The 12,386-nt window shown below is 46.8% G+C and overlaps 1 protein-coding gene across 1 annotated transcript in view; it reads left to right on the top strand.

Moving 5' to 3' along the window:
• PKD1L1 (polycystin 1 like 1, transient receptor potential channel interacting) overlaps window positions 1–12,386 on the top strand; it is a 901,078-nt gene that overhangs the window by 265,571 nt on the left and 623,121 nt on the right. The window contains exon 19 of the mRNA XM_073549827.1: window positions 12,246–12,378. Coding sequence (XP_073405928.1) covers window positions 12,246–12,378 — 133 coding nt within the window. The remainder of the gene's footprint in view (window positions 1–12,245; window positions 12,379–12,386) is intronic.

Here is a 12,386-nt window from a genome sequence, read left to right as displayed (position 1 = left end):
AAAATGCAGGTCATTTGACCTGCGGATTTAGCCAAATCTGTGCAGAAAAATCCACAGCAGAATACGCATCACGTGCACACAGCCTTACCCTAGCCCTAACCCTAGCTCTAACCCTAGCCCTAACCCTAAGCCTAATGGGAAAATGGAAATAAATACATTTTTTTTAATTTTATTATTTTTCCCTAACTAAGGGGGTGGTAAAGGGGGGTTTGATTTACTATTTGTGGCGGGTTTTTATGTTTGGCAGCTGTCACACGCTAAAAGACGTTTTCTATTTTAAAAAAAGTTTTTTGCATCAACACATTTGGAGAGCTATAATTTTTCTATATTTTGACCCACAGAGTCATGTTAGGCCTTATTTTTTGCGGGACGAGTTGATGTTTTTATTAGTACCATTTTCGGGCACGTGACATTTTTTGATCGCTTTTTATTCCGATTTTTGGGACGCAGAATGAACAAAAACTAGTATTTCATGAATTCCTTTTGGGGGGTGCGTTTACACCATTCCTCGTGTGGTAAAATTGATAAAGCGGTTTTATTCTTCAGGTCAGTACGATTACAGTGATACCTCATTTATGTCTTTTTTTGTGTTTTGGCGCTTTATTCAATGAAGACAGTTTTATATAAAAAATAATTATTTTTGCATCGCTTTATTCCGCGAGCTATAACTTTTTTAGTTTTTTGGTGATGATGCTGTATGGTGGCTCGTTTTTTGCGGGACAAGATGACGCTTTCAGCGGTACCATATTTATTTATGTTCGTCTTTTTGATTGTGCGTTATTGCACTTTTTGTTCGGCGGTATGATGATAAAGCATTGTTTTTTGCTTTATTTCTTTTCTTCAAGGGGTTAACTAAAGGGGTTAACTAGTGGGACAGTTTTATAGGTTGGGTCGTTATGGACACCACGATACTGAATATGTGCATTTTTATTGTTTTTTTTACTTACAAAAAAAAATAATTTATTGGGGAATTTTTTTTGTTTTTTTTTATTTATTTGGGGATTTTTTATAAATTATTTTTATACTTGTTTTTTTTATTTTTTTTTACTTTATTTTATTGTCCCAGGTGGGGACATCACTATAAGGTGTCAGATCGCTGATCTGACAGTTTAGACAGCCCTTCCTCGAGCCTGCTCTCAGCAGACACTGTGGAAGCCACCTCTCTGCAGGCCCCCGAAGGCCCCCACGGCCATCTTGGATGGGGGCCTGCAGAGAGAAGACCCTCGGAGCAACGCAGCACATCGCCTTGCTCCGATGGTCTCAGGAAAGCACAGAGGGAGCCCCCTCCCTGCGCGCTTCTCTCCCATGCCCCCGGTACACTGCAATCATGTTTGATTGCAGTGTGCCAAGGGTTGATGTGCAGGGGGCGGTCTGTGACCGCCCCTGACACATAGTGCCGGGTGTCAGCTGACACCCGGCCGCGATCAGTGGCGCCACTGATTGCTATGACATACTATCCCATCCTGGGGAATTAAGTCCCAGGGCACATGGATGGGATAGTATGTCATATGGCAGAAAAGGGTTAATTTCTTGAAATGCATCTCTTATGTAATTTTTCAAAATACTGACACTTTTTGGTTTTCGTCTATAAACTTTGTCCTTGAGTACTCCCCAAAAGAAAAAATCCATTAGGGTCAAGTCTGGTGAACGTGTCGGCCAACCAAGTGGGCCTCTTCGGCCAATCCATTTATTAGGAACTGTTTCATCAAGATACTCGCTGACTACTCTTGAATAATGTGGAGGGGCCCCATCCTGTTGGAAATATAGGTCACTTGAATTAAGCTGTTGCTGTAACTGGGGAACAACTTGATTCTTTAGAATTTCGAGATACTTATCTCCTGTGACTGTTCCATCAAAAAAAAATGGTCCCAAAACACCAAAACTTGAAATATCACCCCAAACTGACACCAGGCTCATTTAGTTGTTGCTCTAATGTTAAATGCATGTTCTCATGATACTAGTAAATACAATTATGTCTGTTAAAGGGAACCTGTCACCCCCTGGGCGTTTTTAACTAAAAGAGACTCCTTCAGCAGCACTAAGGTTGCATTCTGTGAAGGTGGTTCTTCCGTTTCTGACCTCCAGTAACGCCAAAATATTAACTTTTATAAATAGGTCCTCATACCTGTACTGTATTCAGTCCCATAGGTATGGAGTCTCCCCCTGAAGCAGCCGCCTCCCTGCTGTCAATCATGTCTCTGCAGCGTCAAGGCACCGCCTCCCATAGCCGTCCATCATGCCCCTGCTCTGCTTCTGTTCCGGCCTCCTCTCTCCTATGCCAGCGCCTGCTCTGTGAAAACAGTTCTTGGGCATGCGCATTGGGCGCTGCCCGTGAACTGACATCAGGCGATCACGCCTGCGTGTTGTGGATGCCCCAGATTCCCAGCCCTGCAGTGTGAATAGATCATAACACACACACACACACACACCCCTGTTGAAACACCTGGTGCAAGCTCAGCTGCAACAGAACCAACAACAGTTGGCACAGCAGGATACAAATATCTGCTTATGCAAGTGATCCACCAGCATCAGCACTGTCAACACCAACAGCTGTTTGATCTACTCGCAGAGGCGGTTCATGGCATGGCGAAAGCTCCAACTCCAAGGTCGACTGATGACTTTTCCATCTGGAAGGTTGAAAGAGGAGCCCTGCGGAAAATGACTCAGGGTGTCGAAGGTGGGAAGACTTTTGGATTTGCAAATTGGATAAGTGGCGCTCATAGCAATCTGGCAATGACAACCATAGAGGTCTGCTGTAGACCTCTGGTTGTCATGCCGACCCATCGGTCACCTGCGATCATGTGATGGGGTCATCAATGGGTGGGATTAGTAACGCGCACGTTAAATGCAGCTGTCAGAGATTTACTGCGGCATTTAACTAGTTAACAGCCGTAGGTGGATCGTGATTCCACCCGCAGATGTTGCGGGCACATGTCAGCTGTATAGATCAGCTGTCATGTGCCCGGAATGATGCGGGCTCAGCGCCAGAGCTCGCACCAAACAGGAGGAATCCGGCATTGGCGTACTATTACACACAATGTTGGAAAGGGGGTTAAGGAAACCTATCATGTAAAAAAAAAAAACTATGAACCTGAAAATATGCTGTTAATTTGCAGGTTAATGGCATTCTAAAGCCATGCGGCCACTGCACTGGAAGGCCAACTACCAGGGGAAAATGAGTTTTATTCTTTCTAGAAATAGCAGCCTCCAGCTTTCAATCATACAGGCACAGGCTGTAGCTGCCGCTCACTGTGTGAGGAAGAATAAAATGAATATCCTTTTACCGGCATTTATTAGTTCCCTCAGGGGACTTGAAGCTGCAATCGGTTGTACTATACATAGTGAAATTCACAATCTCCTATGTGTGCCAGATAAATGTTGACTTTGTCAGCCCCCCAGCTGTAATGACAATCCATCATTCACCCCCCCCCAAGCATGACACAGGTGCACCGATGAGTCCGTGGAATGACGCGATACCTGCTGGCGTGTGGTTAATGCCACTGTCAGAGGTTGACAGCGGCGTTTAACAGGGTAACAGCTGTGGTCAGAGCTCTGCTTTATCCACAGCCGTTAGAGGCAGATGATAGCTGATTAAATCAGCCATCATCAAAATGGGAAGGTATGAACTAGGCTTGTGAGCCCGCATCAAAGTCAGGGACACCAAGTATGATGTCAATGTACGTCATATGTTGTGAAGGGGTTAAGCTTAACTTTCTCCTACATAGTATGCCTAGTCAGCGAACTTCATAACAACTACTATTTTTACATATAGTTGTAGTCTCAAGCTACAAATTTTAGTTAATATTGTATTTTGAAGGACTCCTGATTGACTTATGCCATTTATGTCCATATTTTTGAATTGTTACACTCGTCTATTTCTTTATTATGATTTACTTTCTTATCCATATTTAGCACACCTATTAAATGTCACCATTCTAACTCCTCAGTGTTCTGCTCTAATTATATTCGCTGGGAACTGGGTGCCTACTTTATTTGCATTTCTTCTTTTCAGGTATACTTATACAGTTCATACCCTATAAGTTCTTTTCACATACTATTCATGCATTCAGGATTTTATAGTGACTATGTATATGCATGCAACACCAGTACTGGAATATATTACAGTTTTTATTTGGTGCCATGGTGCTCTTTCACTATTTCCAGGACTGATTGATTTTCATGTGTAGTTTCTAAGGTCACAGCGAGAGATGATCAAATCAATTTGATGCAAATCATATGTGAGTCAAATTTCCTGAAATCCGCAGGACCATGTGAATACAAATAACTAGAGTTGAGCGAAACGGGTCAAAAAAATTCAAAAGTCGCCGACTTTTGGCAAAGTCGGGTTTCATGAAACGAAACCCGACCATAGGATGAGGTCGGCCACGAGGTTGGCGACTTACGCGCCAAAGTCGCGTTTCAAAAGTTTGTTTTGCGCTCTTTTTCAGCCAATCAGGATCCATGGACACTGTGGGCAACGTGATGACCTAGGCACGGGTCACCACCATCTTTCAGAAGGGCATGCAAGTGATTGGCTTGCTTTGGTGGGCGTCACAGGGGCTATAAAAGGGCGTGCACGCTGACTGCCATCTTACTTCTGCCGATCTTAGTATAGGGAGAGGTTGCTGCTGATTCTGTAGGGAGAGCGTTAGGCAGGGAAGAAGACAAAAAAACTGCTTCTGCTGCTAGCGATTTGGCCTGCACAACACACAAGTCACTGTGTGTGCAGTGTAAGGGGAGGCTATATAGTGGTGTATCAGTGGTGTTGGTTGTTGGGCTGCCTTTTAAGGCTTCCTGACACGCTGGCATTGCTGTTTACCCACTGCTCCGCAAACTGCTTTTTTAAAAGCAATCCAATCTCCCTTATCCTCTAGTCACTTTTGTCACAGCTGTGCCATCGAGCGTGTCACATAGCGCTCAGATATCAGTGGGCCTCAAACAATCCACAAGTGTCCAGTGTCCAAAAGTGTGCGCAGAGATTCAAAATCTCCATTATCCTCTCGTCACTTTGGTCACAGGCAGCTGTGCCATCGAGCGTGTCACATAGCGCTCAGATATCAGTGGGCCTCACACAATCCACAAGTGTCCAGTGTCCAAAAGTGTGCGCAGAGATTCAAAATCTCCATTATCCTTTCGTCACTTTGGTCACAGGCAGCTGTGCCATCGAGCGTGTCACATAGCGCTCAGATATCAGTGGGCCTCACACAATCCACAAGTGTCCAGTGTCCAAAAGTGTGCGCAGAGATTCAAAATCTCCATTATCCTCTCGTCACTTTGGTCACAGGCAGCTGTGCCATCGAGCGTGTCACATAGCGCTCAGATATCAGTGGGCCTCACACAATCCACAAGTGTCCAGTGTCCAAAAGTGTGCGCAGAGATTCAAAATCTCCATTATCCTCTCGTCACTTTGGTCACAGGCAGCTGTGCCATCGAGCGTGTCACATAGCGCTCAGATATCAGTGGGCCTCACACAATCCACAAGTGTCCAGTGTCCAAAAGTGTGCGCAGAGATTCAAAATCTCCATTATCCTCTCGTCACTTTGGTCACAGGCAGCTGTGCCATCGAGCGTGTCACATAGCGCTCAGATATCAGTGGGCCTCACACAATCCACAAGTGTCCAGTGTCCAAAAGTGTGCGCAGAGATTCAAAATCTCCATTATCCTCTCGTCACTTTAGTCACAGGCAGCTGTGCCATCGAGCGTGTCACATAGCGCTCAGATATCAGTGGGCCTCACACAATCCACAAGTGTCCAGTGTCCAAAAGTGTGCGCAGAGATTCAAAATCTCCATTATCCTCTCATCACTTTGGTCACAGGCAGCTGTGCCATCGAGCGTGTCACATAGTGCTCAGATATCAGTGGGCCTCACACAATCCAAAAGTGTCCACTGTCCACAAGTGTGTGCAGAAATTCTAAATCTCCCCTGTCCTATAGACACCTTGTACCTTGTTTTACATTACTATATAGTTTGTTGGATTTTGTCTACATTTCTACCAAAAATGAGGAAGGCTGGTGGAAGAGGCCGTGGAATTGGGCGGGGGTTGGCAGCTGGTAATGATGGTGTTGGTGGTGGATCTGATGGTAGTGGCAAGAGCAAAATAGGACCGAATGCAGGAGGTGCTGACCCTGCGTCATCGTCTGTCTACATAAGGCCTCGAACGCTTAGTTTTCTAGGAGTTGGCAAACCGCTTTTAAAGGCAGAGCATCAGGAAAAAGTTTTGTCTTACATTGCTGACTCAGCCTCCAGCTCTATCGCCTCCACTTCTTCAGTTGTAAAAAGTAAAAGCACTGAGTCGTCATTGGAGGCTCATGTTCATGAACCACACCTTTCCTTGTGTCCTTCACCCCAACCAAGATTGAAGGATGACGCAGGCCATACTACTGATTACTCCATGGAGCTGTTTTCACATACCATGCCTGGATTATCAAGTCAAATGGTGAATTACCCAGGCCAAGATGAATCTGACATGGAGTGCACTGATGCACAGCCGCTGATGGATGATTCTGCTGGTACATTCACTCAGAGCACTACATTGTCCTCGCAGTGTACAGAGCCAGATTTTGACCCTGATGAGACTCAGGTGCCCCTTCCCACACACTATACCACCATACACGGTGACACAGAGAAAGGTGCACATGACATAGAAGAGGAGGTGATGGATGACCCAGTTGTTGACCCAGATTGGCATCCATTGGGGGAAGAGGGTGCTGCTTCCAATAGCTCAGATGAGGAGCATCCACAGCAGACATCGACATCGCAACAGCTGTTATCTGGCAGGCCCGGAGCACTCCAAAGACAGGTTCCAAACATCAAAAGAGTTGCTGGACAGCTTGTCCAGAGGGTCAAAAGATCACAGCGTGCTAGGCCGCAAAATGTCTGCCAAAGTAGGAAGAGTGCAGTGTGGCACTTTTTTGAACAAAATCCTCATGATCAGGCCAAGGTTATCTGTAAGAAGTGCGCAAAGACCTTTAGCCGAGGGAAAAATCTGAAAAATTTGAATACCAGTTGCATGCTTAGACATTTAACCAGCATGCACTTGCAAGCGTGGACACAACACCAAACCTCAAGTGCCACATGTGCAACTGATCACAACGAAGGTAGTCAGCAACGCTACATTGTTTCCCCCACTGTAAGCCCACCGGTTAGCACAGCAGCAAATGTTGAGGTGTCGTTGCAAGACCACAGCAGTCAGGGAATCCCACTGTTATATCAACGAAAGACTGATTCTAGGCCATCAGAAAGAGCACCAACTCCATCACCATCATCAACCCTCTCTCAGTCCGCCCTGTCCACCGCTACTTCCACCATATGCAGCTCTCAAGTCCAGCTCACCCTACCAGACACTATGAGTAGGTCAAGAAAGTACTCAGTCTCTCATCCGCGTACACTAGGTTTGAACGCCCACATTGCCAAACTAATCTCGTTTGAGATGATGCCCTTTTGGTTGGTGGAAAGCACAGCTTTCCGCGAACTCATGGCCTATGCAGTACCACGCTATGACCTACCCAGTCACCACTTCTTCTCTCGCAAAGCCATCCCAGCCCTCCACCATCATGTGAAAGACCGCATTGTCCATGCACTCAAGCAGTCAGTGAGCGGAAAGGTGCACCTCACAACTGATGCATGGTCCAGTCGGCATGGCCAGGGCCGTTACGTGTCCATCACTGCGCACTGGGTTAATGTGGTGGATGCAGGGTCCACAGGGGACAGCGGTGGTGGGACAGTGCTGCCTAGCCCACGGTCTAGGAAACAGTTGGCTGTAGGCGTTCGACCCTCCTCCTCCTCCTCAAGCGAAAGCTCGTCCACAGAGCGCAGTCGTACGAGCACTCCATCTGCAGCTGCCACTGTTGCACACGATGTGTCCCCCTATCGAGCAGCTAGTGGAAAGCGTCAGCAGGCTGTGTTGCAGATGATGTGTTTGGGCGACAGACACACCGCCGAGGTGCTGGCCGAGTACTTGAAGCGACAAACTGAGTCATGGCTGGGCAGTGTACATCTTGAGGCAGGCAAGGTAGTTAGTGATAACGGGCGTAATTTTGTGGCAGCCATAGCCCTTTCAAAACTCAGCCACATACCTTGCTTGGCTCACACTTTGAACCTGGTGGTGCAGTGCTTCCTCAAAAATTATCCGGAGTTAACAGCCCTGCTCCAGAAGGTGCGAAGACTGTGCGCGCACATCCGCCGGTCACCTGTACACTCCGTTCGTATGCAGAAGCTGCAGCGATTGCTCCACCTTCCCAACCACCGCCTCATTATCGACATTGCAACAAGGTGGAACTCCACCCTGCACATGGTGGAGCAGCTGTGCGAGCAGAGGCAGGCCATAATGCATTTGTGGGAAGATACACGGCCAGGCACTTTGAGAGCAGACATGGAGTTGACAGGCGTGCAGTGGTCGAAGCTGAAAGACCTTTGTAAAGTCCTTCAGTGTTTTGAGGAATGCACACGGCTGGTAAGCGCAGACGACGCCATCCTAAGCATGAGCATCCCACTTATGCGTCTGCTCATGCAAACTTTGACGCAAACTTAAGGAGCAGGCGTCTGCAGCCAATGTTGATGAGGAGGAGGGAATCCTTGATGACATTCAGCCATTGTCTGCTCAGGGACCTCTCCTGGACGAGGTGGAGGAAGAAGAGGAGGAGGAGGAGGATGATGGGGATGATTACTTAGGGGAGGAGGATGCATCTCGTGGGGCAAGTGAAAATGTTGGCGTGGCAAGGTCTGGTACAGGGTTTGCGCGTGATGGAGGGATGTGGATTTGCCAGAAAGTGCTCCTCCACCCAGCACTCGCAGTGCATCATTGACACCGGGAACATTGGCCCACATGTCAGATTATGCCTTGCGGATCCTAAAAAGGGACCCCCGCATTGCCAAAATGATGAACGATGACGACTACTGGTTGACCAGCATCCTGGATCCACGCTATAAAGGCAAATTACAAAACATCATGCCACAGGAGAACCTTGACCTAATATTGGCTAATAAACAAGCAACTCTGGTAAATCGGTTGCTTGAGGCATTCCCAGCACACAGCAGCGGTGATGGTTCTCACACGAGCCGTACGGGCCGGGGGCAGCTTGGCAGAGGTGTTCGTGGTGCACACAGCAGAAGTGGCGTTGGAGACAGGGGTTTCATGACAATGTTTGGACTGATTTTTCAAATACCGCTCACACAACTGGTAATACTGCATCGATGGAAAGTGACAGGAGACAGCAGTTGTCAACTATGGTTACAAACTACTTTTCCTCCCATATCGATGTTCTCCCACACAGGTCATTCCCCTTTGACTATTGGGCCGCTAAACTGGACACCTGGCCTGAATTGGCCCAATATGCCTTACAGGAGCTCGCTTGCCCAGTTGCAAGTGTGCTATCGGAAAGAGTCTTCAGTGCAGCTGGATCAATCCTGACAGAAAAAAGGACCCGTCTGTCAACCCAAAATGTGGATGATCTAACCTTCATTAAAATGAACCACGCATGGGTTTCCAAGGATTTTGTCCCACCTTCCCCTGATGACACATAGGGTGACAGAAAAATGGCTTGATTTGGTCCACCTCTTCCTGGTACTTCACCTATTTCGCCTTTTGCATCAGCTGAATGTCCAACATCAACATATGCCACTTTCTAAAACTCCCTAACTGTGCTGCCCCCCCCCCCATGGCCGGGGTCACCACCTAGCGCACGACACCGTGCGAGTGCCGTTGCCCTGGACAGGTGGGTAGGCCGACTCTTGGGCGCGGGCACTGGCACAGGGTCCCTCATAGTGCAATCAAGTGTCTCTGACGGTGGTGGTGCACACCCGCCGTCAGACACACCGCTGTACTATGAGGGGCCCAGTGCCAGTACCGACGCCCACGAGTGGGCCCCCCTTGCTTGGGCAGGGCCCCAGCATTTGCAATCTTTACCTCTCCCTGCTCCTCCGCTGTGTAATCTGGGCCGTCAAATCCATACTGTGCCTGACACCGTCTGAGCCTGCCTCCTGAGACATATATTTTGAATGTGTACGCTATCCATACATGTTATCCGGGGATACGGTACCCTTTCTAACCTTTGTGCAATCACGTGCAATCCATACTGGGCCTAACACCGTCTGAGCCTGCCTCCTGAGACATATATTTTGAATGTGTACGCTATCCATACATGTTATCCGGGGATACCGTACCCTTTCTAACCTTTGTGCAATCACGTGGAATCCATACTGGGCCTAACACCGTCTGAGCCTGCCTCCTGAGACATATATTTTGAATGTGTACGCTATCCATACATGTTATCCGGGGATACGGTACCCTTTCTAACCTTTGTGCAATCACGTGCAATCCATACTGGGCCTAACACCGTCTGAGCCTGCCTCCTGAGACATATATTTTGAATGTGTACGCTATCCATACATGTTATCCGGGGATACGGTACCCTTTCTAACCTTTGTGCAATCACGTGGAATCCATACTGGGCCTAACACCGTCTGAGCCTGCCTCCTGAGACATATATTTTGAATGTGTACGCTATCCATACATGTTATCCGGGGATACGGTACCCTTTCTAACCTTTGTGCAATCACGTGCAATCCATACTGGGCCTAACACCGTCTGAGCCTGCCTCCTGAGACATATATTTTGAATGTGTACGCTATCCATACATGTTATCCGGGGATACGGTACCCTTTCTAACCTTTGTGCAATCACGTGGAATCCATACTGGGCCTAACACCGTCTGAGCCTGCCTCCTGAGACATATATTTTGAATGTGTACGCTATCCATACATGTTATCCGGGGATACGGTACCCTTTCTAACCTTTGTGCAATCACGTGCAATCCATACTGGGCCTAACACCGTCTGAGCCTGCCTCCTGAGACATATATTTTGAATGTGTACGCTATCCATACATGTTATCCGGGGATACGGTACCCTTTCTAACCTTTGTGCAATCACGTGCAATCCATACTGGGCCTGACACCGTCTGAGCCTGCCTCCTGAGACATATATTTTGAATGTGTACGCTATCCATACATGTTATCCAGGGATACGGTACCCTTTCTAACCTTTGTGCAATCACGTGCAATCCATACTGGGCGTGAGAACGGCTGGCGAGCTGTTAAGCAAGCTACAGCACCTGTCCAGACAAGTACAGGGATTCCCTAGCGAGGAGACTTATTTGATTGTTTTCAATGTTGGGACAGCAATTTTTGGAGAGCACTATACTCTGGAGAATGATAGATGGGGCCCACCATACACTGGAACATTCCAAAGGTGGACATCAGACACTGGAGCAGCATTTACAGGGCCCATTATACACTAGAGCATTAGAAATGGGGCCCATTATGTTTGGAGCATTATTTGGGCCCATAAGACAGTGGAGCTTCATCCATGGGGACCAACATATACTGTAGCATTATGTGGAGCTCATCATATACTGTTTCAAACATTATATGGGACCAATGATTCTGTATGGAGAAATAGATGGGCCTCGTCATGAGATGTAAAAAGTGAGGTATTTTTCATTGTACTATACCGCTATTTATCTGCCGTATCGGAGCATGATGAGTTGTGGTATGTGTTAAAGGGGCGCTCTTTCACCCAGGGCACATGAAAACCTGCAGCCAGCCCTCCCCCCCCCACAACTTTAGCCAAATAACCCCCATTTTTCAGTGCGTAACTTATATTATGAAGTTAATTAAGGTTGACAAGCTTAAGTAAGAAGAATTGATGCTTTTGGCATTCAAATGGGCACTGTAGGTGTGTTTCCTGTCCTCCTCTCACTGCCGACTTTTATTCCCCATTGACTTACATTGGGTTTCGTGTTTCGGGACGACCCCGACTTTTCCCTATAATCGGACGATCTTGCTCGACCCGACTTTTGGAAAAGTCGGGTTTCACGAAACGAAACGCGACCCTAAAAAACCAAAAGTCGCTCAACTCTACAAATAAGCTATTTAATTTTCAGAAATTGCCAAAAAACGTACCTCACAATTTTGCACATTGCAGAAGATTGCATGAGCCACAGACCAATGAATTCAAGTTTCTAATGATTCAATCATCCCTAGTTACAAACCTTCCCAAATCTTAGCTGCTTCTAGACACAGTTGCAGTTACAGAAAATGATAGTGCTGAGATTGAGGAATAATATGTGCATGATATAAATCTACAAAACTTTCAGAATCAGTATCATTTTAGAGCACACGCATGTACATTTTTAATTTCTATTTTCATTTTTGAAAACTACTGTAATTATTGTGCTTTATTTTAGAGGAGGAGAATACACAGTGAATGTTTCAATCTTTAACAATGTCAGTGCTGCATTCCTAACGAAGCAAATATTTGTAGTGAAGGAACATTGTCAACCTCCACCAGTGAAAAATATGGGACCACTGAAAATACAGGTAGTAGT

This window comes from Dendrobates tinctorius, unplaced genomic scaffold, assembly GCF_039654945.1.
Source record: "Dendrobates tinctorius isolate UK_male_01 unplaced genomic scaffold, ASM3965494v1 ptg000162l, whole genome shotgun sequence".
In the NCBI taxonomy this organism is placed as follows: Eukaryota; Metazoa; Chordata; class Amphibia; order Anura; family Dendrobatidae; genus Dendrobates; species Dendrobates tinctorius.
This window is presented reverse-complemented; position numbering and strand designations above follow the sequence as displayed.